This window comes from Mastigoproctus giganteus, chromosome 4 (genome assembly GCF_048544385.1).
Source record: "Mastigoproctus giganteus isolate SK-2022 chromosome 4, ASM4854438v1, whole genome shotgun sequence".
Lineage (NCBI taxonomy): Eukaryota > Metazoa > Arthropoda > Arachnida > Uropygi > Thelyphonidae > Mastigoproctus > Mastigoproctus giganteus.
Window position 1 is genome coordinate 157,579,802 of NC_143578.1, and position 25,383 is coordinate 157,605,184.

Below are 25,383 nucleotides of genomic sequence, written 5' to 3' on the forward strand. Positions count from 1 at the left end.
GTAACCACATCATAATATCCTATCAAATTTGTCAGACAAGACTTTCCCTTAACAAACCCATGCTGTGTCTGAATTATTGCTGCAGTCCTGTCTAGATGATCCTGCAATGCATCTTTAACCAGCGACTCCATTATTTTACCTGGAACAGAAGTTAAACTAACTGGTCTGTAATTACTCGTGTCACCCTTCGATCCCGCTTTGTGAATTGGGGATGCATTTGCACATCTCCAGTCCGTAGGAACGTTCCCTGAGTCCAAGGATGCTCTCATAATTATGGCTAAGGGTTTGTTTAGTTGCTTTGCCACCTCCTTTAATATAACTGGATAGATCCCATCCACCCCAGGTGCTTTTCTTACGTTTAACTTCAACAATTTCTCTTTCACTTTGCTCTCAGTTATTACAAAATCATTAAGTATTCTGCTACAATTTGATAACCTTCTGCCATTTTCAAACTTTAATAATTCCTCACGTGTGAATGTAGAAGCAAAATACTCATTCAGTTTGTTTGCTATCTGAGCAGGATCATCAACAGTCGAACCATCGATGTCAAGTGGACCAATCAGATTCATTCCCTTCCTTTTACAGTTCATATAAGTAAAGAAATCCTTGCTGATTTTCTTAGCATCTTTTGCCAAGGATTTCTCGTAATCTGCCTTCGCCTGCCGAACCTCCTTTGTGACCTGATTACAGACTAGCTTATATCTGCCATAGGCTTCAGAGTCGCTTGATAATTTATATGCATCCCATGCATTTTTCTTCTCTGTTACGAGTCTCATTAGTTCATTTGACAACCATTTAGGCCTAAACCTTGAACAATATTTCTTAATAGGTATGAAACTTTTAGTAGCTTCCACGATTAATTCCTTGAATGCTTCCCAATTAGAATTTACTGTTGGTAACATCCTCAGTTGATCCCACTGTACAGAATTTAAAAACTGTCGGAGACAACTGTACTCACCTTTACGGAAGCAAAAACCCTTTCCTTTACCCCTGATCGTAATTAAATCTTTAAGTAAATCCCACGTCAGTACACTGTGATCACTGCCACCTAGTGGTTCTTTTATCTGCAAATTCCTAATACATGAATGATCACTGCTGATAACCAGATCAAGAGTATTACTTTCTCTAGTTGCCTCTCAAACATGCTGCTGCAGAAAACAATCATCCAATAAATCCACAAAAGTCTGACTAGTGTGTGAGTGCCCAACCCACAAGTTCCAGTCAATATCTGGGAAGTTAAAATCCCCCATTATAAGACATTCCAATTTACTAGCCCACTCTATTTCTCTGTACAATTGTTCATTGTACTCATTCAAGTCATTAGGCCTATAACACACTCCTACTCTTATTTTTGCTTTCCCAGTGCTTATGTCACACCAAACTGACTCAACAGTGCACTGTTCATCTATATTAACTGGATGCACTTCTTTTGATTTTATGTTTTTCTTTATTAACAGCATAACACCTCCTCCCTTCCTATCCTGTCTATCCTTTCTGTACACATTGTACTCCCCAAATTCCAGTTCAGCATTCCTTATATCTGTGTGACATCACGTCTCCAATATCCCAACAATATCCGCCTTTGATGTCTTGACCAACACTTCAAATTCATCAAATTTATTTACTATACTTCTAGCATTGGTATACATGCAAGTATTCTTATTCTTAGTTACTCTAACACATCCCTTATACCCACCTGTTTCACGATGTGTTTCATGCACTTAAAACTCTACCAACAGGTGCATCCCTAATGAATTTTAAAAACTGAGCACACCCTTGCATAAAGTGCACCTTTTAATAACCTTAAAACAGGCAAGAAATATTCCAAACCTTTTCACTTTTTGATGCTATCGTCAAGAATTTCAGCATTATCATTTTAGCCTATTTTTTTGAAATTTCAGCACTATAACGGACTCAACATGGACAGTAAGCTGGATTATTCTATTTTGAAGGAGTGAAGTGAGGAACTAGAGAGTATCTCCCTTGATTTGATAATAGTCTGAAAGTAGCTTTAGCATGCAGATGACAAATCACATTTTTTAATATTGAAAATGTATAGTTTGAATAATCGGCACAGTTTACATATATTAATATTTATTTACACTGCTTGTGTAACATGCCCAGTGGAATTTACTCACATGAGAAGGCATGCAGTGCACATCATGTGTCATCCAATATTATTAGAATCATATCAAGAAATAATCTGAACTTCTGTACTTTTAATGTTATTATTTATTTTAACTTGTGTATTAACTCCTAATGCTGTTACACATCTAGTCATGCAGGATTTAACAAACCTCAATTTTAAAATGATAGCTCACCATTTATAAAATTTCTTATTTGATCCCTCCCTTTCAATACTTATTATTATTTTATTATTATTAGACAGATGGTGCAAGGAAGCCTGAGGCTTATGCTGCATCAGCCAAAACAAAAAACATTCTGAGAGAGAGAGAGAGAGAAGTAAAAAGGAATCACCAAGAAAGAGAAGAATGATGATCTCCAGCTCAAGACCCTGGGTGTGCCAAGCCCATACTCACCAGATGTGAGCCCCTGCCATTTCATTTCATTGCAATTTCATGCCAGTCTTTAGAAACTAAAAACATGATTGCTGATAAATATTTCGTGAAAGTTTGCTAACTCAACAAATACGCATCCACAATAATGGTATAGCAATATTATTTGAAGCAAATAATTTCTTATATGTTGAATTCAGTTTGTTTCTTTTATATGCAATGCAAGGTAGATGCAAAAAGATTTGAGCCACTTTTTTTTTTGTCAAGACTATAATCTATTTGCCACCAGATAATTCTCATTGAAAATTTTTTTAGTAGGATAACAACATATCAAAAAGAGATGTTATAATAGTATGGATTTCCTAAAACATTTTTGAGTTACTGCAATTTCTTTTTTTATCTTTTAAGCTCAGTGTGAAGCGCATGCAAAGCTTTCTTTTATATTTTCGCAGTTTTTATTGTGGTTGCCAAATCAGATACACATTCAAGAAGTTACTCTGAAAATAAGTTTTGCAAAAACCCATTCCATTATGAGTAGTATGGACTTTACTTTTGTACATAATTTAGGATGAATGCAAAGTTTTCTATTTGATAGTTTTGACAAGTTATACCATGGCTGCTAACATATAATATACACTGAAATTTTATCGCCAGATTAAATACACATGCAAGAATATTTCCTATAATGATATATTTTTCAAAAATCTCTGTTATGAGCAGAGTGTGCCTTTTATTTTCCTTTCTGATCAACATAAAAAATGCTTGTGAAATTTTTTCTATTTGACAGTAGTTAACATTAGCATTAGGATACTTTAATGGTCAAAAGCAAGCCAAGCACAAGATTTTGGGTGGCACAAGGTTTCCAAGTGTATATCAAGGATATTTTGGAATATCTACAGGTAACCAAGATAGCCATGGGTGCTTCTGTTGTAGTTACCATTCAATACATTAGCATTAGTAGAGGCATATGATGCAAGAAAGCAAGCTTATGCAGCATCATCAAAAAAAAAAAAAACACTTCCATTTCACCGCTCTGTTCGTTTGAAATACCTGTCCAGCTGAGCCTTAAATTTATTTAGGCTATCAACTTCCACAACAAGGGATGGAAGTCTGTTCCACCGACCAACTACCCGCTGGCTAAAGGCAAATTTCTGCACATCTGTCTTTCCTCAATCTGAATTTATGCCCTCTCAGGTGATAATTCTGAGCAAGAGGAAGAATCCCATCAGCATTGAGCATACTCAAACCATTCAACGCTTTATACACCTCTATCAGATCACCTCGCCGGTGCCTAGTCTCCAGACACTGTAATTTGCAAAACTTAAGCCTTTCTTCGTAAGAGCAACCCTTTGATCCATTCACTAATCTTGTTGTCCTTCTCTGTACTCGTTCCAGCAGCTCTACATCCTTCTTGAAATGAGGCCTCCAGACCTGTATAGAGTACTCAAGGTGTGGCCTGACCACTGCCTTATACAAGGGAATAATCACCTCCTTATCCCTGCTAGAAAAATTCCTGTATATCATTGACAAGACACCATGTGCTACTCTTGCAGCCTGTCTGCACTGTCAGAGAACTTTATATCTGCCTGCACAATTACCCCCAGGTCCTTTTCATTCTCTACCACTGTAAGTGAAGTACCACAGAGTTGATACATTGCTCTGGGGTTGCTGTTTCCCATAAGTAGTACTTCACATTTGTCAATGTTAAACTTCATTTGCTACCTCTCAGCTAATCTCTCAACATTTCCAGATCCTATTGCAGCAGAAGCAGCAGCAGCATAGCGTCCTTAACAACCCAGCCAACCTTTGTATCGTCTGCAAACTTGGACATTAAGTTTGATATACCATCATCAATATTATTTATAAATACAGAAAACAATAATGGACCCAACACTGAGCCCTGAGGGACTCCACTAATAACATTAGTACACAATAAGCAGTGTCCATTAATTACCACTCTGTCTTCTGCCACTCAACCATCCCTTTTTTATCCATAGCAAAAATTTGCCACTAATGCCACACTGCTTCAATTTGTGCAGCAGTCTTCCATGTGCAACAGTATCAAAAGCCTTTCTAAGATCCAAATATATAATATCAAAATTATTCCCTGCATCCAATTCTTTTGTGACTACATCATAGTATCCAATCAAATTGGTCAGGCAAGACTTTCCCTTAACAAAACCATGCTGTGTCTGAGCTATAACTGAATTCTTGTCAAGATGATCCTGCAGTGCTTCTTTCACCAGTGCTTCCATTAATTTTCCTGGAACAGAAGTTAAACTCACAGGTCTATAATTACTTGTGTCAGCCTTTGATCCTCCTTTGTGAATTGGGGTTACATTTGCACCTCTCCAGTCTGTGGGTACCTCCCCTGAGTCCAAGGAAGCTCTCATAATTGTGGCTAACTGATTGCTTACTTCCTTTGCTGCCTCCTTTAATATAACTGGATAGATCCCATCTACCCCAGGTGTATTTCTTGTATTTACCTTCAACAATTTCTCCTCAACTTTACTCTCAATTATTACAAGATCATCGAGCTCACTGCCAGTGTTTACTTCATCTATGGCATTCCCCTTCCTGAATAACTCCTCATATGTGAATGTCAATGCAAAATATTCATTTAGTTTGTTAGCTATCTGAGCAGGATCATGAACAGTTGAACCATCGATATCAAGTGGACCAATCTGATTCATCCCCTTCCTTTTAGAGTTTACATAAGTAAAGAACTCCTTGCTGTTTTTCTTTACATCCCTTGCCAAGGATTTCTCGTAATCTGCCTTCGCCTGCCTAACCTCCTTTGTAACTTGGTTACAGATCAACTTATATCTATCATAGCCTTCTGTGTCAGCTGTTAATTTATATGTATCCCATGCATTTTTTTTTCTCTGCCACATGTCTAATTAGTTCATCTGACATCCATTTAGGCCTAAATTTTGAACAATATTACTTAGTTGGTATGAAAAGCCTAGTAGCTTCCAAGATAAGTTCTTTGAATGCTTCCCATCTTGAATTTGCTGTTAGTAACATCATCAGTTGGTCCCACCGTATAGAACTAAAGTGTAAATATGGTGTGAATGTTGCTAGTGAAATATTCACTGCAAGCCACAGACGGTTTCAAAGATTTAAGGGTCGTGATAAACTATACAACATCACAGTTACAGGTGAGGCTGCTAGTGCAGACATAGTAGCAGCTATGGACCTAGCATTAGTATTAGTTTAGGCATATGATGCAAGAAAGAAAGGCAAGCTTATACAGCATCAGCCAAAAAAAAAAAAAAAATCCTTCCCATTTCACCCATCTGGTCACTCATAATGTTTATCTAATTCAGCCTTGAATTTATTTAAGCTATCAACTTCCCTAGCAACAGATGGAAGTCTGTTCCAGCAATCAACTACCAACTGGCTAAAGGCAAACTTCCGCACATCTATTCTTCAACTGTATTTCCTCAATTTGAATCAATGATCCGTCAGGTTTTTAGTCTGAGCAAGTGGAAGTATCTCGTTAGCACTGAGCCTGCTCAAACCACTAAGTCTTTATACACCTAAATCAGATCTCCTCGCAGATGCCTAGTCTCCAGATGCTACAACTTGCAGAACTTAAAGCCTTTCTTCGTAAGCGAACGCCTTTATTCCTCTCACCAGTCTTGTTGCCCTTCTCTGTACTCGTTCTAGCAACTCTACATCCTTCCTAAAATGAGGCCTCCAGTCCAGTACATAATACTCAAGGTATGGCCAGACCATTTCCTTATACAATGGGATAATCACCTCCTTGTCTCTGCTAGCAAAATTCCTATATATCAAAGACAAAACTCCATGACCTGCTCTGGCAATCCATCTGCACTGCTGAGAGAACTTCATATGTGACTGTACAATTACTCGCAGATCTTTTTCATTCCCCACCTCCATAAGTGTAGAAAATTGTACCACACAGTTGATACATTTCTGTTGGATTAAAGCTACCCACATGCAGTACTTTACATTTCTCAATGTTAAACTTCAGTTGCCACATCTTAGCCTGTCTGCGTAACTTTTCTAGTTCCGATGGCAGTACCACACTGTCTTTAGCATAATTAGCAATCCTCCCAATCCTTGTATCATCTGCAAACTTTGATATTAAGCCTGATATACTTTCATCGATATCGTTGCTTAATACACATAACAACAATGGGCCCAGCACCAAAACCTGGGTGACTCCACTAATAACATTAGTTCACGTACAGCAGTGTCCATTTATTACACTTGCTGCCATCTGCCACTCAACCATCCCTTTATTCATTGCAGCAACTTGTACAGCAATCTTCCTCATGCAACATTATCAAAAGCTTTCTTGAAATCCAAGTATATGATATCAAAATTATTTTTTGCATCCAGTTCCTTTGTGACCACATTGTAGTATCCAATCAAATTGGTCAGATAAGACTTCCCCTTAACAAACCATTGCTGTGTCTGAACTATTACTGCAGTCTTGTTCAGGTGATCCTGTATCACCTCTTTAACCAGTGACACCATTATTTTCCCCAGAACAGAAGTTAAACTAACAGGTTCTATAATTATTTGTGTCACCCTTTGAACCCACTTTGTGAATTGAGAACACATTTACACATCTCCAGTCCATGGAGACCTCTCCTGAATCTAAGGATGCTCTCATAATTATGGCCAAGGGTTTACTAAATTTCCTCGCTGTCTACTTCAATATAACTGGATAGATTCCATCAACCCCAGGTACCGTTTTTATGTTTAACAATTTCTCCTCTACTTTCCTCTCAGTTATTACAAAATCACTTAGCTACCTCCTGTTAGAGTTTGAGAAAGTTTTGGTATTCCACTCCTTGAATAACTCCTCATGTGTGAATGTAGATGCAAAATAATCAATCAGTTTATCAACTACTTGAGCATGATCATCAATAGTCAACCCATCTATGTTAAGTGGTCCAATCTGATTCATCCCTTTCTGTCTAGTTTCCATAAGTAAAGAACTCTTTGCTGTTTTTCTTTGCATCCTTTGCCAAAGATTTCTCATAATCTGCCTTTGCCTGCTTAACCTCCTGTGTGACTTCATTACAGACTAGCTTATATTTGTTGTAGGCTTCTGTGTAGTTTGATCATTTATATGCACTCCATGCATTTTTCTTCTCTGCCACAAGCATCATTAATTCATCTGACATCCATTTAGGCCTGAACCTTGAACAGTATTTCTTAGTTGGTATGAAGAGCCTAGTACCCTCCAAGATTAAGTCCCTAAAGGCGTCCCATTTAGAATTCACTGTGTGACATCATTAGTTCATCCCACTGTACAGAATTTAAAAACTGTCTAAGATCACTGTTGTCTCCTTTACGAAAGCAAAAACCCTTCCCTTTACCCTTGATGGTAGTAACATCTTTAAGTAAATCCCACATCAGTACACTGTGATCACTGTCACCTAGTGGTTCCTTTATTTCCAAATTCTTAATACATGAATAATCAGATCAAGAGTATTACTCCTTCTGGTTGTCCCTCGAATGTGTTGCTGTAGACAACAATCCTCCCGTAAATCAATCCACTAAAGTTTTGCTGGTGTGTGAGTGACCAACCCACAAGTTCCAGTCAATATCTGGAAAGTAAAGCTCCCCCCCCCCATTAGAAAACATTCTGATTTACTAGCCCACTATTTCTCTGCACAACTGTTCATTGTACTCATCAGAGTCATTAGGCCTATAACATACTGCTATTCTCATTTTCCCTTTCCCAGCGTTTATGTCACACCAAACAGACTCAACACTGCACTGTCCACCAATGTCAATTGGATGTACTTATGTGTTTCTTAATTAACAGCTTAACCCCTCCTCCCTTCCTACCACCTATCCTTTCTGTACACATTGTATTCCTCAAATTCCACTGCACTGCTTATATCTGTGTGACACCATGTCTCTGATACAACAATATCTGCCTTTGATGCCTTGATCAGCACTTCAAATTCATCAAATTTATTTACTATACTTCTAGCATTGGTGTACAGGCAAGTATACAAGCACCTGTTCTTGATATTAGTTACCCTAACACAACCCATGTATTTACTTGTTCCATGATGACTATCAGCACCTCTTGAAATCCCCAGCAACTTGCTCTCTAGGCTGCTGCTCTTTACAATAGAAGCAGTGGAAGAATCACTTTTGCCTTTGCCTGCAGCTACTTTTAATCTTTTATTCTGTGAATCCTCCCTAGCTAGCAGTTTTTCAATCCACCTAACACTGCCTTGATAGCATCAGCAAATATTCTTGCACCCTTTCCATTTAAGTGTATTCCATCCCTGTAGAAGCAGTCTCTCCTGTTAACAAGCACAGACCATGTTGAAAAAAAAAATTCTACCCCACAAGCCTTGCACAATCTCTCCAGGGCCGAATTGATTGACAAGGCTCTCGTCATATACTCCCTCGTATCGTGTTTGGGCAGAATTGCATACACTTCTAAATTTAAACCTAACTTGCGAATTTTATAACACTGACCTGTGCTTGTTAAGTAAATCTACAGCTCTCTTACTCTTAAGGTCATTAGTGCCAACATACACAACAATATCACGTTTTGTGCCCTTAAATTATGATATGCCTTACAACGTCCTGAACCTTTGCCCCTGGCAGACATACCTGGTCTTGTTCCACCTATCCTTTGTGCATAATATTTTCCCCATCTCCCTGACAATAGAGTCACCAACAATAATTAGTTCATGTGGGACTAGCACATTCTGCCTTGGAAATTGCCAATGTGTTGCCTGATGCATAGGACTGAGCTCTGGCATTGAGTTAGGCAGCTGAGAGCTTGATGGGCCCCTCTTATTAATTTCCTTGAGGGCTTCCACCATACACCTCAAACTCTCATAGACATCCATCAGAACACTGAGTTGGCACCTAATTTCTTCACAGTCTCTGCACCTAGCACATACAAAGATATCATCCTTGGCTAGATCATGTCCTGTTCTAGACAGGTCTACATTGGAGAATCGCCCCCTTTGGTTCTCCCGTGAGCCACGATACTACTGCTACTTTGTGCTTGCTACTTTGCTGCTCTAGTCTGTGTCATGATTCCGTTTAAGTATAATTTAATTCATAATTTAAATTTAATAAGATTAATAAATTTTACTGATTATTTGATAATACTATACTAATCTAGCAGATTTCTAATACAGTATTTCGCTATTCAGTTTTACGTGAAACCTTACGCTATGAAGTTCGGGATTTAGGTTAGGCTATTCCGTATAGCATAACAATGCCGGTAAGTTAGAATGGTAAGATCTACGGACACTAACTTTCAAGATCACTATCTAAATTCAAATAAACCAAAGCGCTTGACTAGAACTATAAAGCTACTTATAGAAAATAATTTAGTATAACAATATGTCAATAAAACGACTAAATATATATATAAAAACTTAGCGTCCACCGGAGCTGAAAAAACCTTGGTCAACACAGTCTACCTTTATAGGTATCTCTTCCCCAAGACTTTTGCAGAAATCATCAAAAACAAAAATTGCCTAAAACAACGGGTCTTCAGTGTAGACGAGAGACAAGTCGTGGGCATAGATGGCGACTTGGGTGGCAAACTTAATTTTTCTCACTTTTTGGTTTGATCTCCCACATGCGGATCGGTAAGTCCTAGCAGTGACTTTATATTTTTTCTCAATCAGTAATTGTTAATTTCTAACTAGCAACATTGGTCAACAGCTTAAAAGTAAAGGTAACTTAACATAGATGCCACAATTTCCTGTACATTAGGTAAATTCTTTTCTTTTTAAATTAAAAAATTTTGGCCTCAACATAAAATTATATGTACAGGAGACTACTGAAACATTAATGGCAGCATATATGGACTATTTCAACCCAATTCACTGAAATAGTGAAACACTGTGGAATCCAGAAGAGATACCGTTTCACATATATCTGCCAGTTACCTTATAATTTTTAATTTTAATGCTTAATGTTAATTGTTTTATTTTTAATTTTAATAGTTAATAGCTCTAAGTTTTATTTAAGAATTAGTGTTTAAGAATTTAAGAATCTAGGTTTTATTTAAGAAAAAGACAACCTCTTCCAAATTGCAGTAACCTACCCAATCCAGGGCCGTTACTAATAGGGATGGGAATTTGCGCCCCCAGATTACCTAAGCACCGGCTGTATATTCTTCGATAAAAATTCTTCAATACTCTGAGTATTAGTGCAATACGAGGGCAGGAGTGTTTATTGCAATCCTAAGTACCTTCCTAAGTTTGCCTCCCATTAGCTATATAGCCAGACATTGACTGCTAATGATAACAACATACATTTAAATAAATCAATACAAAATATAAACTTACTAGCTCAATCTTTGCAACCAATCGCAAGATAGGTCAACTATTTTTCGAACAAAAAATTTTAAAAAAATTACTTAAGCCTTTTTTTTTTGTTTTAGTTAGTTGCTGGCGCATCAGCTTCTGCGGCAATAATGCACCTCCCAAGGTTTTTGCACTACTCTGATCCAAGCCCGAGGCGGGATCCGAACCTGCAACCTTTGGGTTGCCAGGAAGGGACTTTACCCACCCGGCTAGCCTGGTCGGCTATTACTTACGCAAACAATCCCATTTGAATATATATATATATGGACTATTTCAGTACAATTTACTGAAATAGTGAAATGGTGTGGCACCCTGAAGAGATACCGTTTCACATATATCTGCCAGTTACATTCTAAATTTTAATTTTTTAAATAATTTTTTTAAAAAAATTTAATTTTTAATTTGAGTTCTTAATGTTAGTTGGTTTATATATTTCTAATTATAATAGTTAATAGCTTTGGGGTTAATTTAAGCATTAGAGTAGATATTAACATAACTTCTTGGATATACAGAGATACAAAGACATCTTCCAAATTGCAAAAAACCTACTCAATCCAGGGCCATTACTAATACAGATGGGAACTTGCACCTCCGGATTACCTGAGTACCAACTGTATTTTCTTCAATCATATTCTTTTCACTGTCCTTATCCTAAAATTCTTCAACACTCTGAGCTATTAGTGCAATATAAAGGCAGGAGTGTCTATTGCTATCCTAAGTATTTTCCTAACTTCGCCTCCCATTAGCTGTATAGCCAGATATGGACTGTTTATGGAAACAATATACATTTAGATAAATCAATACAAAAAAAAAAAAAAAAAATATATATATATATATATATATATATATATATACAGCAGACTCTCGATTAACCGGGATCGGATTAACCAGGACACTTCAAGACTCCAAATTAAAAAAAAAAAAAAAAAAAAAATCAACCAGAAATCAAAAATATTCAAGTAATAACTAGAATAGATATAAACAGATATTTTACAAGTCAGCAAGTGATAGGTGGCATTATAAGTCGTCATTGGGAGATTAGTGTAACTATTATCTTGCAATCCCCGCTGTCTTCAAACCCACTGCTAAAAAACAAAAAACAGAAAAAGAGAGAGACCAAATGTTCAGTTTGTTTTAGTGCGTCGCATCGATTGTTGTGTTCCGTTGCAGCACAAAAGGACAAATTTTGTTTCGTTATTTATGTAAGGGATGTCAGTTTTTTTTTTTTTTTTTGTTTAGAAACTGCGAAAATGATGGGTAAATGCAAAATAGTTGCGTTTTCAGTTAAACAAAAACTTGAAATTATTCAAAAGTTTGAAAACAGTGCATCTGTTAAATCTCTAAGGAATCATTATAATAAGGATGCATCAAAATGGCTAAACATTAACAAGTATATATAGTAGCAATATGTTATTAGTCATTCCCGAGTTACATAAAACTCGACAAAGAAGTAAGAAATCCTGGAACGTATCTCTTACGTATGTCAGAGATTTTTGTATTAACCGGGAAATCGATTATCCGAGATTTGTTATTTACCATGTATCCCCGAAAATCGAGAGTCTACTGTACATACACGCGCGCAAACGCTGTATATCCTCTGCATACGTAACATTCACAGAGTATACCTTCTGATAATTTTATGACTACAGCACTGAATGCAGCCTTATCTGGTGATACTGATAAAACTAAAGCTAAAAGCAACAGCACAATCAACATATTAATTTAGCACATAGTTGATTTATTGGTTATATAGCAATTAATCCAAACTATAAACAGCCCGTATTATGAATAGAGGGCTGCTTATAGCTTGTTTTCAGTTTTTTTTTTTTTTTTGTACAATGCAGGCTTGTAAGTGATGTTCCCTTTATGGGCATTAACCATACTCACACATGACCATCTCATCCAAACAACATGTAGCACATCTTTCCATTGTCCAGAACCCAAGAATAATGGCCAAGATATTGGTTTTGTAAGATCGAGCTTCATATACACTGAGTGATCACTGAATTATGACCACCTACCTAATACTTCATAGGTCCACCTTTTGCCCTCAGTACAGCAGTTATCCGAAGTGGCATTAATTCAACAAGATGTCGGAAGTGTTCGGGACAACAATCACCTCCATACCTGCATTGCTGGAGGTATGGCCAACCAAGCTGTGTGTAATGCACCCAGCAATGCAGGTATGGAGGTGATTGGTGTATCCAGACGCCTGATATGCCTTTCCATGGTGTCCCACAAGTGCTTTCCATGGTGTCCCTCAAACCATTCCTGCACAACAAGTGTCCGATATCTTTGCGCATTATCACCTTGGAAGATACCATCACCATTTGGGGGGAAAAAATGTAACATAGCGGGGTGTACACAGTCAGCAAGCAGTTGACGATAGCAGAAACCACTGATACCTTGTTCCACATACACCAGGGGTCCAAGTTCCTGCAAATGAAACATGCCCCACACCATACAACCGCCTCCACCAGCCTGCACGTTTGACACTATTCATGATATTTGATACTATTCATGAGCCTCATGTTGTTGATGCCAAATCCGTACACGACCATCCACGGTGTGGAGTAAATAACGTGACTCATCCAACCAGCACACCTTCTTCCAGTCTTCTAACGTCCAGCTTGCATGCTCTTTGCACCAGGTGAGTCTTTTATGCCGATGAACCTTGGTTAGAGAGGATGCCGTAGGGGTCATCTGCTGGTATAGCCCATACGTGCGCCGCATGGTCATGCCAGATATTGTTCCGGGTTGGCCCTTGTTGTATTGGATAGTCAACTCTTCAACAGTGCTGTGCTTGTTCACCTGTATGAGTTGTTGGCCCGGTGCTCACCTCTAACAAACCTTTCACTGACCTTTGCAGTTTAGCCGTCGGGTTGTTGTTTGACCATTTTGACGTCAGTCCTGGTACACTTTAACTACAGCGGCTCTCGAACACCCCACCAGTTTAGCCATTTGGGAAATCGAGGCAACAGCTCGTCGAGCACCTACAATCTGTCCTTTATCAAAGTCTGATAAATCCTTTCTTTTACCCATCACACTCGGAATTTTATTACCTACTGAACCACTGACACCTTATCTATGCTACGTAGGTCAACTAACTGTGCACTCTGGTAACCTCACGTGGTCAATGGGTCGCATTCAGTTTTCATAGGGGTGCTTATACTGGTCCTAGGAAAACCAAAACCTCATGTTTTCAGAGAGAACTCTCAGAATGGTGCAACCACTACCCTTCTTCAGGCTCTGCACCCCCTTCTTTCTAAATGGTTTTGGCCCTCTGATTTGTTCATTGATTGTTTTGTCTCTCTCTCTTTTGCCTGTTTTTTTTCCTTCCTTCTTCTAACTGAATCTGAAAGTTCGAAATCAACTGCAGTAGCAAACAACGGAAAACAATTATGATAATCAATAAACCCTCTGAAACCCTGTAAACTCTGCACTGTTCCTCGCTGTTTGATGCTAATATATGTAATGCATCCATTTTCATAACTGCTTCTGCCTACATCTGCCTACATACATAAATGCATACACTCATATTGAGAGATGAGGTTTTCCAACAGTTCTGAGAGTACAGTATATCGTAATAACATGTTTTAATATATTTCCTCAGTAGCATAAAATTATTTACTCAACATAAATTATAAAGCGAGGTCTGTACTAAAAATGTGTGGTTAATTCATACAAAAATAACTTTTAATATTTAACACTGAATTTTGTTTCAAACAATTAACTTTCAAATATAGAATTCAGTATCAGAATCAAGATATTAAAAAGTAAAATGGTAAAAATACAAATTGTACAAATTGTAAGAATTACAGAAATACAAAACAGAATAATAAAATAAATACATTACTTTCTAACTTACCACTAACAAGAGACAATTAGTTGCAATGGTTACAGTGAATGGTTGAATCCTATCCATAGCACTGAATGGTGTACACTTTACTAAAGTATTCATATCACTAAAAGAAGTAGATAAAACAAATATAATTTTAGACAAAGATGAAATGCAACCAAATACTTAAATACCTTTACTATTTAATCTACTGCTATGTAGCTTAATAACTAATAATTATGACACTGGTTAGTGCATTTGCATCATTGCTACATAGTTGCATTTTTTAGACAAAAGTTTGTGCATTGGCATCATTATTGTACCACTCCTATTATGAAATCCTTCACAAAGAGTTGCCCTCCTTATACTTCAAATAAGTAACACTTCCACATTAGAGAAGATTACTGTTACTTATTTTCAGTTGAGTACCACCACTCAGACAGCACTGTTTTGAAGGTGGTACTCAAATGGAAATAAGTTTGTTTTTTTGTTATTTGGTTTTTAGGAGCATTAGCAACTAAGGCCATATTGCTCAGGGAATATGCGGTGGTCATTCCCTGACCTTTCCGCATCCTCTGTATTTGGTGGTGATGGGCTTGAACCCCAGTCTAATCAAGAAGCGTGTGCTACGCACTGCTGCTCCTTCCCACCTGGCTACGGAGGCATCCATGAAAATAAGTAACAGTAGTCTTTTCTAATGGGGAAGCATTACTTATTCAAAGTATAAGGACAGCCACTCATTGTGAAGGATTTCACAGTATGGGATGGTACAATAATGATGCAGTTGCACAAACTTAGTTTGTGTAAAAAATTAATTTATGTAGCAATGATGCACTAACCAATGTCATAGTTTGAGGATTTCTGCCCTAAAATATTACTAACTAAATTATTAAAAAACAAAGATGTAAGTTCAACAGAAATTATTATTATTGGCGATATGGGGCAAGGAAGCCTGAGGTTTATGCTGCACCATTAAAAAAAAAAAAAAAAAAAAAATTCCAGAGAGAGAGAGAGTGCATGTCAAAGTAGAAGGGAATCACCAAGAAAGAGAAGAATGATGATATCCAGCTCAGGACCCTGGGTGTGTCAAGTCCATACTCACCAGATGTAAACCACTGATATTTATCACAATTGGCTGATCCTAATATTAGCAATGGAATGTAGTGCAAGGAAGCAAAACTTATACAGCATCAGCGAAAAAGAAAAACATAATAATAATACACATAATGCTCAGTTAACATATATTTGATTATATGTACATTCCATATTAGCTTTTGTTTTGTTTTTTGTTTGTTTTGTTTTGTTTTTATTGGCGCATTAGCTACGGAGGCTATAATGCGCCAAGACCAACCATATTAGCATTAGTAGGCAAATGATGCCAGGATATAATACAGCTTTAGGCAAAAAAAAAAAAAAAAGCACCCTTAGTCTGACAATCCACAGTTAAATGCAGTTTCACATATTTGAAAGTGCACTATACTGTTATCCTTGAAACAATGACTGTAATTGTATGCTCCTCTGATCCTCATGATTGTCCCTAGAGTATACACTGAAAATTTATGAAGGATATTACATTGTACAGTAACATCCCAATAAACAAAGTTTCTGAACAATGAACTTTTTTTAGTTTTTTTATTTTTAAATAAATTTTGATTTCATTTGGTACACAATAAAAATATTCATAGGTATGTACTTTAAACACAGAATATTCAAAACATGTAAAATATTGTTCGTCAATTTAAAAAGATTATAACTCTGTCAAGAAAAACTGGATTTAATGAAGTTGCCACAGACAGCATACATGAGCTGTTGAATTCTAATTGGTATAAAAGAACTTGAGGAGCTTACAGAAATTCATATTACAAACAAACATGATCAAAAAGTTGTTCTTGAGATAAAGATGCCCAAAAAAATTTTTTTTTCTAATGCTTTAAATAAAATTTCAAATGAATTAGAACTTCTAAAGGGGTATGAACATGATTTTGAGCAAAGAAATTCTCTCATGACCATCATGAATGATATCAATTGTTACACTGTCATTCTAAATGAGAAAAGCAAGATTACTATGCAGGCCACTCCAAATGCCTTCTTTAAAATCAACCACCCTTACCAATATTAAAAGCACTGCAATCCATACATAACATCATCATTGATGGACTCTATAAAGGAGGCATTTCAATGTAAATTATAGTCATCCATATATCTTGACACCTCATCTTTTGCCCTCCCATAATAATCAATTAGTGGTGAATAGACGTTTTTCAAAACATGTTCAATGTTTCTTTTTTACATATTATATAGTAAGAACCAGAGCTGTAATGCTCTATACGTTCTACATTGATATCAATATTTGTAAAATAATAAGAGAAGTTTACTTCAATATAATATGTACAACACTTCTGTATGATACTCTCCAGAAATTAAAACAAAAAAAATCTAAAATCTTACATTAGAGTAACAAATAATTAAAAACCAATTAAATGGAATTAACAATAAGAAAATTAATTAAAAGAATTTAATGAAAAAATTGCAAAATTGTTAGCTTCCTGAAGCTAACGAAGCTAAGATTTTGTAGGTTATTACTTAGTATCTGTAAGGGTATCAAATCCACATGTTGAACAGGTTTTGCAGCTCCTGCAAATGCAAAGTTTTTAATTATACTTGGCCACTTATTGACTTAATTGTTAAATTAAATTATTTTCTATACGTAGCTTATAGACCTAGTCAAGCTCCATGGTTTATTTTGAATTTAGATAGCGTGATTTAGAAAGTAAATAATACCTTGTGTCTGTAGATTAACCATTTGTAACTTGCCGCCATTATTATACAATACAACGTGTGCACCGAACTAGTTAGGGTAAGGTTTAACAGAAAACTAGATAGCGAGTATAGTAGCATCAATTAATCAGTAAAATTTATTAATCTTATTAAATTTCATTGACAATTGAATTGTAAGTACATATAAGTTGACAGGGGATAAGAAAGTCATAACGTAACTCAGAGATAACATTCGATACCCGAAATACATTTATATAAAATGTTATAACTGCATTGGGATATAAATTTAGGGTTATATTTTGTATTGGAATTTTATTGAACTTGAATAGAAATCATGACTCAGACCAGAGCAGCAAAGCAAAAGGCTCAAACTAATGGAAGTGCTGTGGCTCAGGGAAGAACTGAGAGGGGCAGTTGTTCTCTGAATCACAGTCTGTTGAAATGCACTGCTTGTTTGATGTTGGTGGAGCAATCAGGAACGGGACATGATATTGCCAAGGAGAATGTCTTTGTGTGTGCGCAATTTAAGAAGTGCAAGGAAATCAGGCACCAACTCAGCATTGTTATGGGCTTATATGAGAGCTTAAAAGACAGGGTGGATGCCCTCGAAGGATTTAAATTGAGGGGCCCATCAAACTCTCAGCTGCCCACATCAATGCCAGAGCTTGCACTTGAACATCAAGCAACACAGCGGCAAACCCCAAGGCAGAATGCGCTGGTCCCAAAGGAACTAGTTGTTGTAGTTGACTCCATTGTCAGGGAAATGGGGAACATATTTTGCAAAAAGAATAGATGGAACATGACCAGGGTATGTCTGCCAGGGGCAAAGGTAAATGATGTTGTACAGCAGATATCATCTTTTAAGAGCACAAAGGGTGATATTGTTGTACACATTGGCACTAATAATATTAAAAGTAGGAGACCGGCGGAATTACTTAACAAGTACAAGTCAATGCTGAAAAAAAGCCGTGAGTTAGGGTTGAATTTGAAAGTGTCTGCAATTCTGCACAGACATGATAGGAGGGAATATATGATAAGAGCCTTTTTGTTCAATTCGGCCCTGGAGAGATTGTGCAAGGCTCAAGGGTTAGAATTTTTCTCAGCCTGGTCTGTGCTTGTTAACAGCAGAAACTGCTTCTACAGAGATGGGATACACTTAAATAGAAAGGGTGCAAGAATATTTGCTGATGCTATCGAAGCAGAGTTAGGTGGGTTGGAAAACTGCTAGCTTGGGGGGGGGGAGGAATACATGGACTAACAGATTAACAGTAGCCGCTGACAGAGGTAAAAATGATTTTGCATTACTTCTATTGAAATGCAATTGAGCAGAAGCCTGGAAAGCAAGGCAATGGTGATTTCCAGGATTGCTGGGAGTCACAGTGGAACAAGTAAATACATGGGCTGTGTTAGGGTAACTAAGAGTACAAACAGGTGCATGTATACTTGCATGTATACCAATGCTAGGAGTATAGTTAATAAATTCAATGAGCTTGAATTGCTAGCCAAGACATCAAAGGCAGATATTGTTGGGATATCGGAGACATTGTGTAACACACACATAAGCAGTGCAGAACTGGAATTTGGGGAGTACAATGTGTACATAAAGTACAGACAGGAAAGAAAGGGAGGAGAGAGTATGCTGTTAGTTAGGAAACACATAAAATCTAAGGAAGTGCATCCACAATTGATGTTGGTGGACAATGCAATGTTGAGTCTGTTTGGTGTGACATAAGCACTGGGAAAGGAAAAATGAGAGTAGGTGTGTGTTATAGGTCAAATGAATCTGATGAATATAATGAACAATTGTGCAGAGAAACAGAGTGGGCCAGAAAATCAGAGTGTCTTATAATGGGAGATTTTAATTTCCCAGAGATTGACTGCAATTTGTGGTTGGTCACTCACACACTAGCAAGGCTTTTGTGGATTTATCAGATAATTGTTTTCTATAGTAGCATGTTCAGGAGGCAACTAGAGGGAGTAATACTCTTGATTTGATTATCAATAGTGATTCTTCATGCATCAAGAATCTGCATATAAAGGAACCACTAGGTGGCAGTGATCACAGTGTGCTGAAGTGGAATTTACTCAAAGAGGTAACTACCATCAAGGGTAAAGGGAAGGGTTTTTGCTTTCTAAAGGTAACTACGGTGGTCTGAGACAGTATTTAAATATTATGGCGGGACCAACTGATGATGTTACCAACAGCAAATTCAAAATGGGAAGCATTCAAAGAATTAATTTTGGAGGCTACTAGGCTTTCATACCAACAAAGAAATAAAGATTAAGGCTAAATGGATGTCAGATGAATTAATTAGGCATGTGACAGAGAAGGAAAATGCATTGGATACATGTAAATTAACATGTGACACAGAAGCCTATGATAGATATAAGCTGGTCTGTAACCAAGTTACAGAGGAGGTTAGGCAGGTAAGGGCAGATTACGAGAAATCTTTGGCAAAGGATGCAAAGAAAAACAGCAAAGAGTTCTTTACTTATGTAAACTCTAGAAGGAAGGGGATGAATCAGATTGGTCCACTTGATATCGATAATTCAACTGTTGATGATCCTGCTCAGGTAGCTAACAAACTAAATGAATATTTTGCATCGGCATTCACACATGAAGAGTTATTCAGGGATTGGAATGCCAGAGGTGTATTCAACTCTGGCAGTAAGCTAGATAATCTTATAATAACTGAGAGTAAAGTGGAGGAGAAATTGTTGAAGATAAACATAAGAAAGGCACCTGGAGTGGATGGAATCTATCCAGTTATATTAAAAGAGGTGGCAAAGGAAGTGAGTAAATCCTTAGCCAAAATTATGAGAGCTTCCCTGGACTCAGGGGAAGTATCCATGGACTGGAGATGTGCAAATGTGACCCCAATCCACAAAGGAGGATCAAAGGGAGACACAGGTAATTACAGACCTGTTAGTTTAACTTCTGTTCCAGGGAAATTAATGGAGGCACTGGTTAAAGAAGCATTGCAGGATCATCTAGACAAGACTTCAGTTATAGCTCAGACACAGCATGGGTTTGTTAAGGGGAAGTGTTGTCTGACAAATTTGATTGGATACTATGATGTATTTAAAAAGGAACTGGATGCAAAGAATAACTTTGATATCATATACTGTGGATTCCGGTTATTTGGGCCACCGGTTAATTGGGGCAGCCATTTATTTGGAGCAAATCTTAAAAAACAGAACCCAATCAAGAAAATAGCCAGGGTTTACTTCGCTTAATTTGGACGACATGCTGTTTAATCGGGGCAGGAGACTGCAGCACTGGAGATCACCCTACGATCGTCTCCGACCGTACCACGTGGTTCAGTCCGATTTCTGGAGGTCACAACCAAAAAACAATAAAAACAATTAGCAGTCACCTGTTTATTGGACTTCTGTTGGAATTCTGTGGATTATTATGGTAAAATGTGTGTAAACTTGCATGAAATCTTCAATCAAATAAAAAAATTAATTTTCATAATCTTCTCTTCATTCCTATTTTTAAAGATTCATAACTTGTTATTCTGTTCTCACTTGTGTGTTACTTGCCATTTGTGTGTTACTTCTCTTCGTGGACTAATGTTATTAGTGGAGTTCTGGGTCCATTGTTGTTTTCTGTATTTATAAATGATATTGATGATGGTATATCAGGCTTAATGTCCAAGTTTGCAGATGATACAAAGGTTGGCAAGGTTGTTAATGACGCAAATGACAGTACACTGCTGCAACAGGATCAAGAAAAGTTGAGCAGATGAGCTGAGAGGTGGCAAATGAAGTTTAACATTGACAAATGTAAAGTATATGGGAAGCAGTAATCACAGAGTAACGTATCAACTCTGTGGCACGACACTGACAGTAGTAGAGAATGAAAAGGACCTGGTGGTAATTGTGCAAGCAGATATGAAGTTTTCTGAGCAGTGCAGACGGTCTGCAAGAGTAGCTCATGGTGTCTTGTAAATGATATACAGGAATTTTTCTAGCAGGGATAAGGAGATAATTATCCCCTTGTATTAGGCAATGGTCAGGCCACACCTTGAGTACTGTATATAGGTCTGGAGGCTTCATTTTAAGAAGGATGTACAGCTGCTGGAACGACTACAGCGAAGGGCAACAAGATTAGTGAACAGAACAAAGGGTTGCTCTTACGAAGAAAGGCTTAAGTTTTGCAAAGGTGTATAATTTCTTGAATGGTTTGAGCATGCTCAATGCTGATGGGATTCTTCCTCTTGCTCAGAATAATCACCCGAGAGGGCATAAATTCAAACTGAGGAAAGAAAATTGTAGGATAGATGTGTGGAAGTTTGCCTTTAGCAAGGGGGTGGTTGATTGCTGGAACAAACTTCCATCTGTCATGGTAGAAGTTGATAGCTTAAATAGATTCAAGGCAGAACTTGACAAACATTTGGAGCGAGGGGATAGGTGAAATAAAGGTGGGTTTTTTTTTTTTTTTTTTTGGCTGATGCTATATAAGCTTGCTTTCTTGCATCATGTACCCTTGCTAATGCTAATGACAAGTCACAATCATTGCAAGAAATGTTGTATACCAGGTCATTAATTTTTGTTGAGAACAAGGAAAGGACTGAGTGATTGTTCAATATAGTATGTAATTTCTGTATTGGCCTGGGCACAATTTTAAATTTGATATCTTTAAAGAATCTGTTAAGCTGTTTGTGCCACTGTTCAACATATGGGACAGAAATAAAGTATTTTTTGATATTACTATTGGCTGGTGTAGTATTTTGTATCCTATCCTTAGCTTGTATCCTAATTCGGTTTATTGTAGCAAGGGGATAACCCCTGTTTAAGAATCTGCTGGTTAATATTTGTATTTCACAGCATAAAGCAGATTCCATTGTTGAATATTTATAAGCATTTATAAATTGATTAAAGATAATCGATCTTTCATAGGTGAATGGGTGATGGCTGTTATAATGTAGAAGCATACCGGTGTTTGTAGGTTTCCAAAACATGTTAAATTGGATTTTATTCGAGTCTTGAGTAAGTGTGAAATTTATAAAATTTAATGACTTTGCATCCTCCCTTTCCAATGTAAATTTTAGTCTACAATGAATATTATTAAACAAATGTAAAATGTCTTGGATAGTACTATCAGTAATAACTAGAACATGGTCTAAATACCCCCCCCCCCCCGCCGTAGTATGTGATACGGGGTTGAAAAGGCGTCAAATGTATATGCCCAATCGTTGACAGATAGATCTCTGATATTAAGCCAGCTCAGGCTCAATCCCATTGGCAAACCAAAATTTGTTTGATCTACAAACAAATAATGCCTATTTAAGTTTCATGCTCACTCCTATTCGGTAATTTTCATTCCTATGATCACAACATACGGTCAAAAAGCACTGTCAGCTTCAGGAAGGAAAATCGTTTTGCAATTTTTTCGTTAAATTCTTTTAATTAATTTTCTTATTTTTAATTGCATTAAATTGGTTTTTAATTGCGTTAAATTGATTTTTAATTATTTGTTACTCTAATGTAAGATTTTCGATTTTTTTGTTTTAATTTCTGGAGAGTATCATATGGAAGTATTCTAAGTACTATATTGAGGTAAACTTCTCTTATTATTTTACATAATATAATAATATTATATATTGTTCATGTATTTATTTATTCAATACATGACATTCTATATACAGGCAGTTCCAGGGTTTACGAGTTCTTTCTTTCGAGTATCAACAAAATTGAAAATATGAACATTAATTGCAATAAATAAATGCTAAATATTCATAAATACTGCACTTAAAACCATATAGCTATACAATACAGTATTACTGTTGTTATTTGGTTCTAAGGCCATATTGTTCAGGGGATATGCGGTGGTCATTCCCTGCTTTTTCCGCATCCTCTGTATTTGGTGGTCATGGGCTCGAATCCCAGTCTAATCAAGAAGCGTGTGCTACGCACTGCTGCTCCTGCCCACCTGGCTACGGAAGCGCCACAATATTACTGTGTGTTTTTCAGGCAGACAAGAGTGTGTCACTGTCTCATAACATAAAGCAGTTACGTGATGCTAATAAAAAGAAACAGCAAAGAGGAATAACATGGAAACAAAATATGAGATCATAAGCAAACATGCGGACAGAATGACTGTTAAAGAACCATCAACAAGTGATGAACCATTAACGAGTGTGTATTTAGTCAATGATGATGAAGAATAAACATTCTTTAACATTTGTATGACACAAATAATTTCTCTATTATTATAATTTGCTTGATTTTGAAGGCTATGTGTTCATTTCTTTGGATAAATAAATCATTGTTTAAGCATAAAATATTGTTTTGTTGACCTTTATTTAATATTACTATGGTCACATTTCATTGTTGAGAGTGTAGCCCCTGTTTTTAACATTACATCTATGGGAAATAAATTCCGGCTTTACAAGCACATGCTAGGAACAAATTAACTCGTAAAGTCAGGAATTACCTGTACAAACTAGGTTACAGGAAGGCATCTACCACATTTTTTGTGATATTACTGAATTTATTTATGACATTAGATGCTAACATTCCAAATAAATACAAAAATGAAACTGAAACAAAGATTTTGGTTTCATTTTCGATATCATTTTGGCAGTCTCAAGTACTGCTGTTGTAACATACTTTTAGTCTAACAGTAACTTGCAGAAGGAAGTGTTTTTACCACGTGGTTGAGATGGGTGAAAAGAGAAAAAGTGAGGCTGCTCTTGGAACTGGTAATGGGAAAAAAGAATGCAATTACTTATAAGAGTTAGGGTTAGATCATTCTACAATCAGTACGAATAGTGAAGGATTGAGATTTGATTTGATTTTGATTTGATTTTGGGTTTACTGGCTCAAAAACAACTAAGGTTATATTGCGCCAGAAACAATTAAAATAACAATAAAGATAAATTCTGGTACCTTTAAAAAGGTTACCTCGTCAAATTGTTATTTTTATATATATATATATATAAGGCAGTACAAGTTTAAAAATAAATGATCCAATTTATATATGTGTGTATATACTGATAGCTTGTAAAAACTTAAAAACTGCTGACACGTGGTCGTTGTCTGATAAAATCTGACTGAGTGTATAAGGCTCAGTAGGATGAGTAAAAGCGGTAAAATATATATTGCGAACATGGGTAAAATTAACACAATCTATTAAAATATGCTTTAAAGTTAAAACGGTGTCGCAAGACTCGCACATAGGAGGGTCACCCGCCCTCAGCAGAAAAGAATGTGTCAAATGGCTGTGTCCTATGCGGAGTCGAGCAAGAACAACTTCCTAGCTCCGATTCCTGCGCAGACTAGATTGCCATGTTTCTATTACAGGCTTTATTTGGTATAATTTATTTGTTCTCTGTCTGTGCCATAGTTCTTGCCATTGGGAATATATCTTGTTGCGTATTATTTGCCTGTAGTCTGTATAGGGGACTGACAGGCAACGATTATGAGTGGGTGTTGCTGATTTGGCTGCAGTGTCAGCCAAATCATTTCCCTTTATTCCAATGTGGCTAGGAATCCAGCAGAAGCGGATATCAAACTTGCATTCATGAAGAGAATGTCTCTTCTGCTGAACCCGACAAACAACTGGATGAGAATTATGTCTCATAGATAATAAAGCCTGTAATACGCTCAAAGAGTCAGAATATATTATTGACTTTTGGAATTGACAAGTTCGAATGTGATCCAAGGCTAGCTCTATAGCATACAGCTCTGCAGTGTAAATGCTGGATTCAGGAGGAATCTGCTGAGATATTATAGTGTCCGGAAAAACAGCAGCAGATCCTATGCACGATTCAGACTTCGAGCCGTCTGTGTAAATGGGCAGGAAGTCTGAGTGCTCAGCTTGGTGTGCAGAGTAGAGCTGCTGGTAGACAGATGATGAGGTCTCAGACTTTACCCATTTCTTAAGGGAAAAGTCGCACGG

At 36.9% G+C, this 25,383-nt stretch overlaps 1 protein-coding gene across 4 annotated transcripts in view; it reads right to left on the minus strand.

Moving 5' to 3' along the window:
- The window catches only part of LOC150087135 (MPN domain-containing protein), a 357,845-nt gene that overhangs the window by 194,483 nt on the left and 137,979 nt on the right, over positions 1-25,383 (minus strand). For all 4 annotated transcript variants that reach the window (XM_090371835.1, XM_090371836.1, XM_090371834.1 and 1 more), the window contains exon 8: positions 14,727-14,823. In XM_090371835.1, the coding sequence (XP_090227961.1) occupies positions 14,727-14,823 (97 nt within the window). The remainder of the gene's footprint in view (positions 1-14,726; positions 14,824-25,383) is intronic.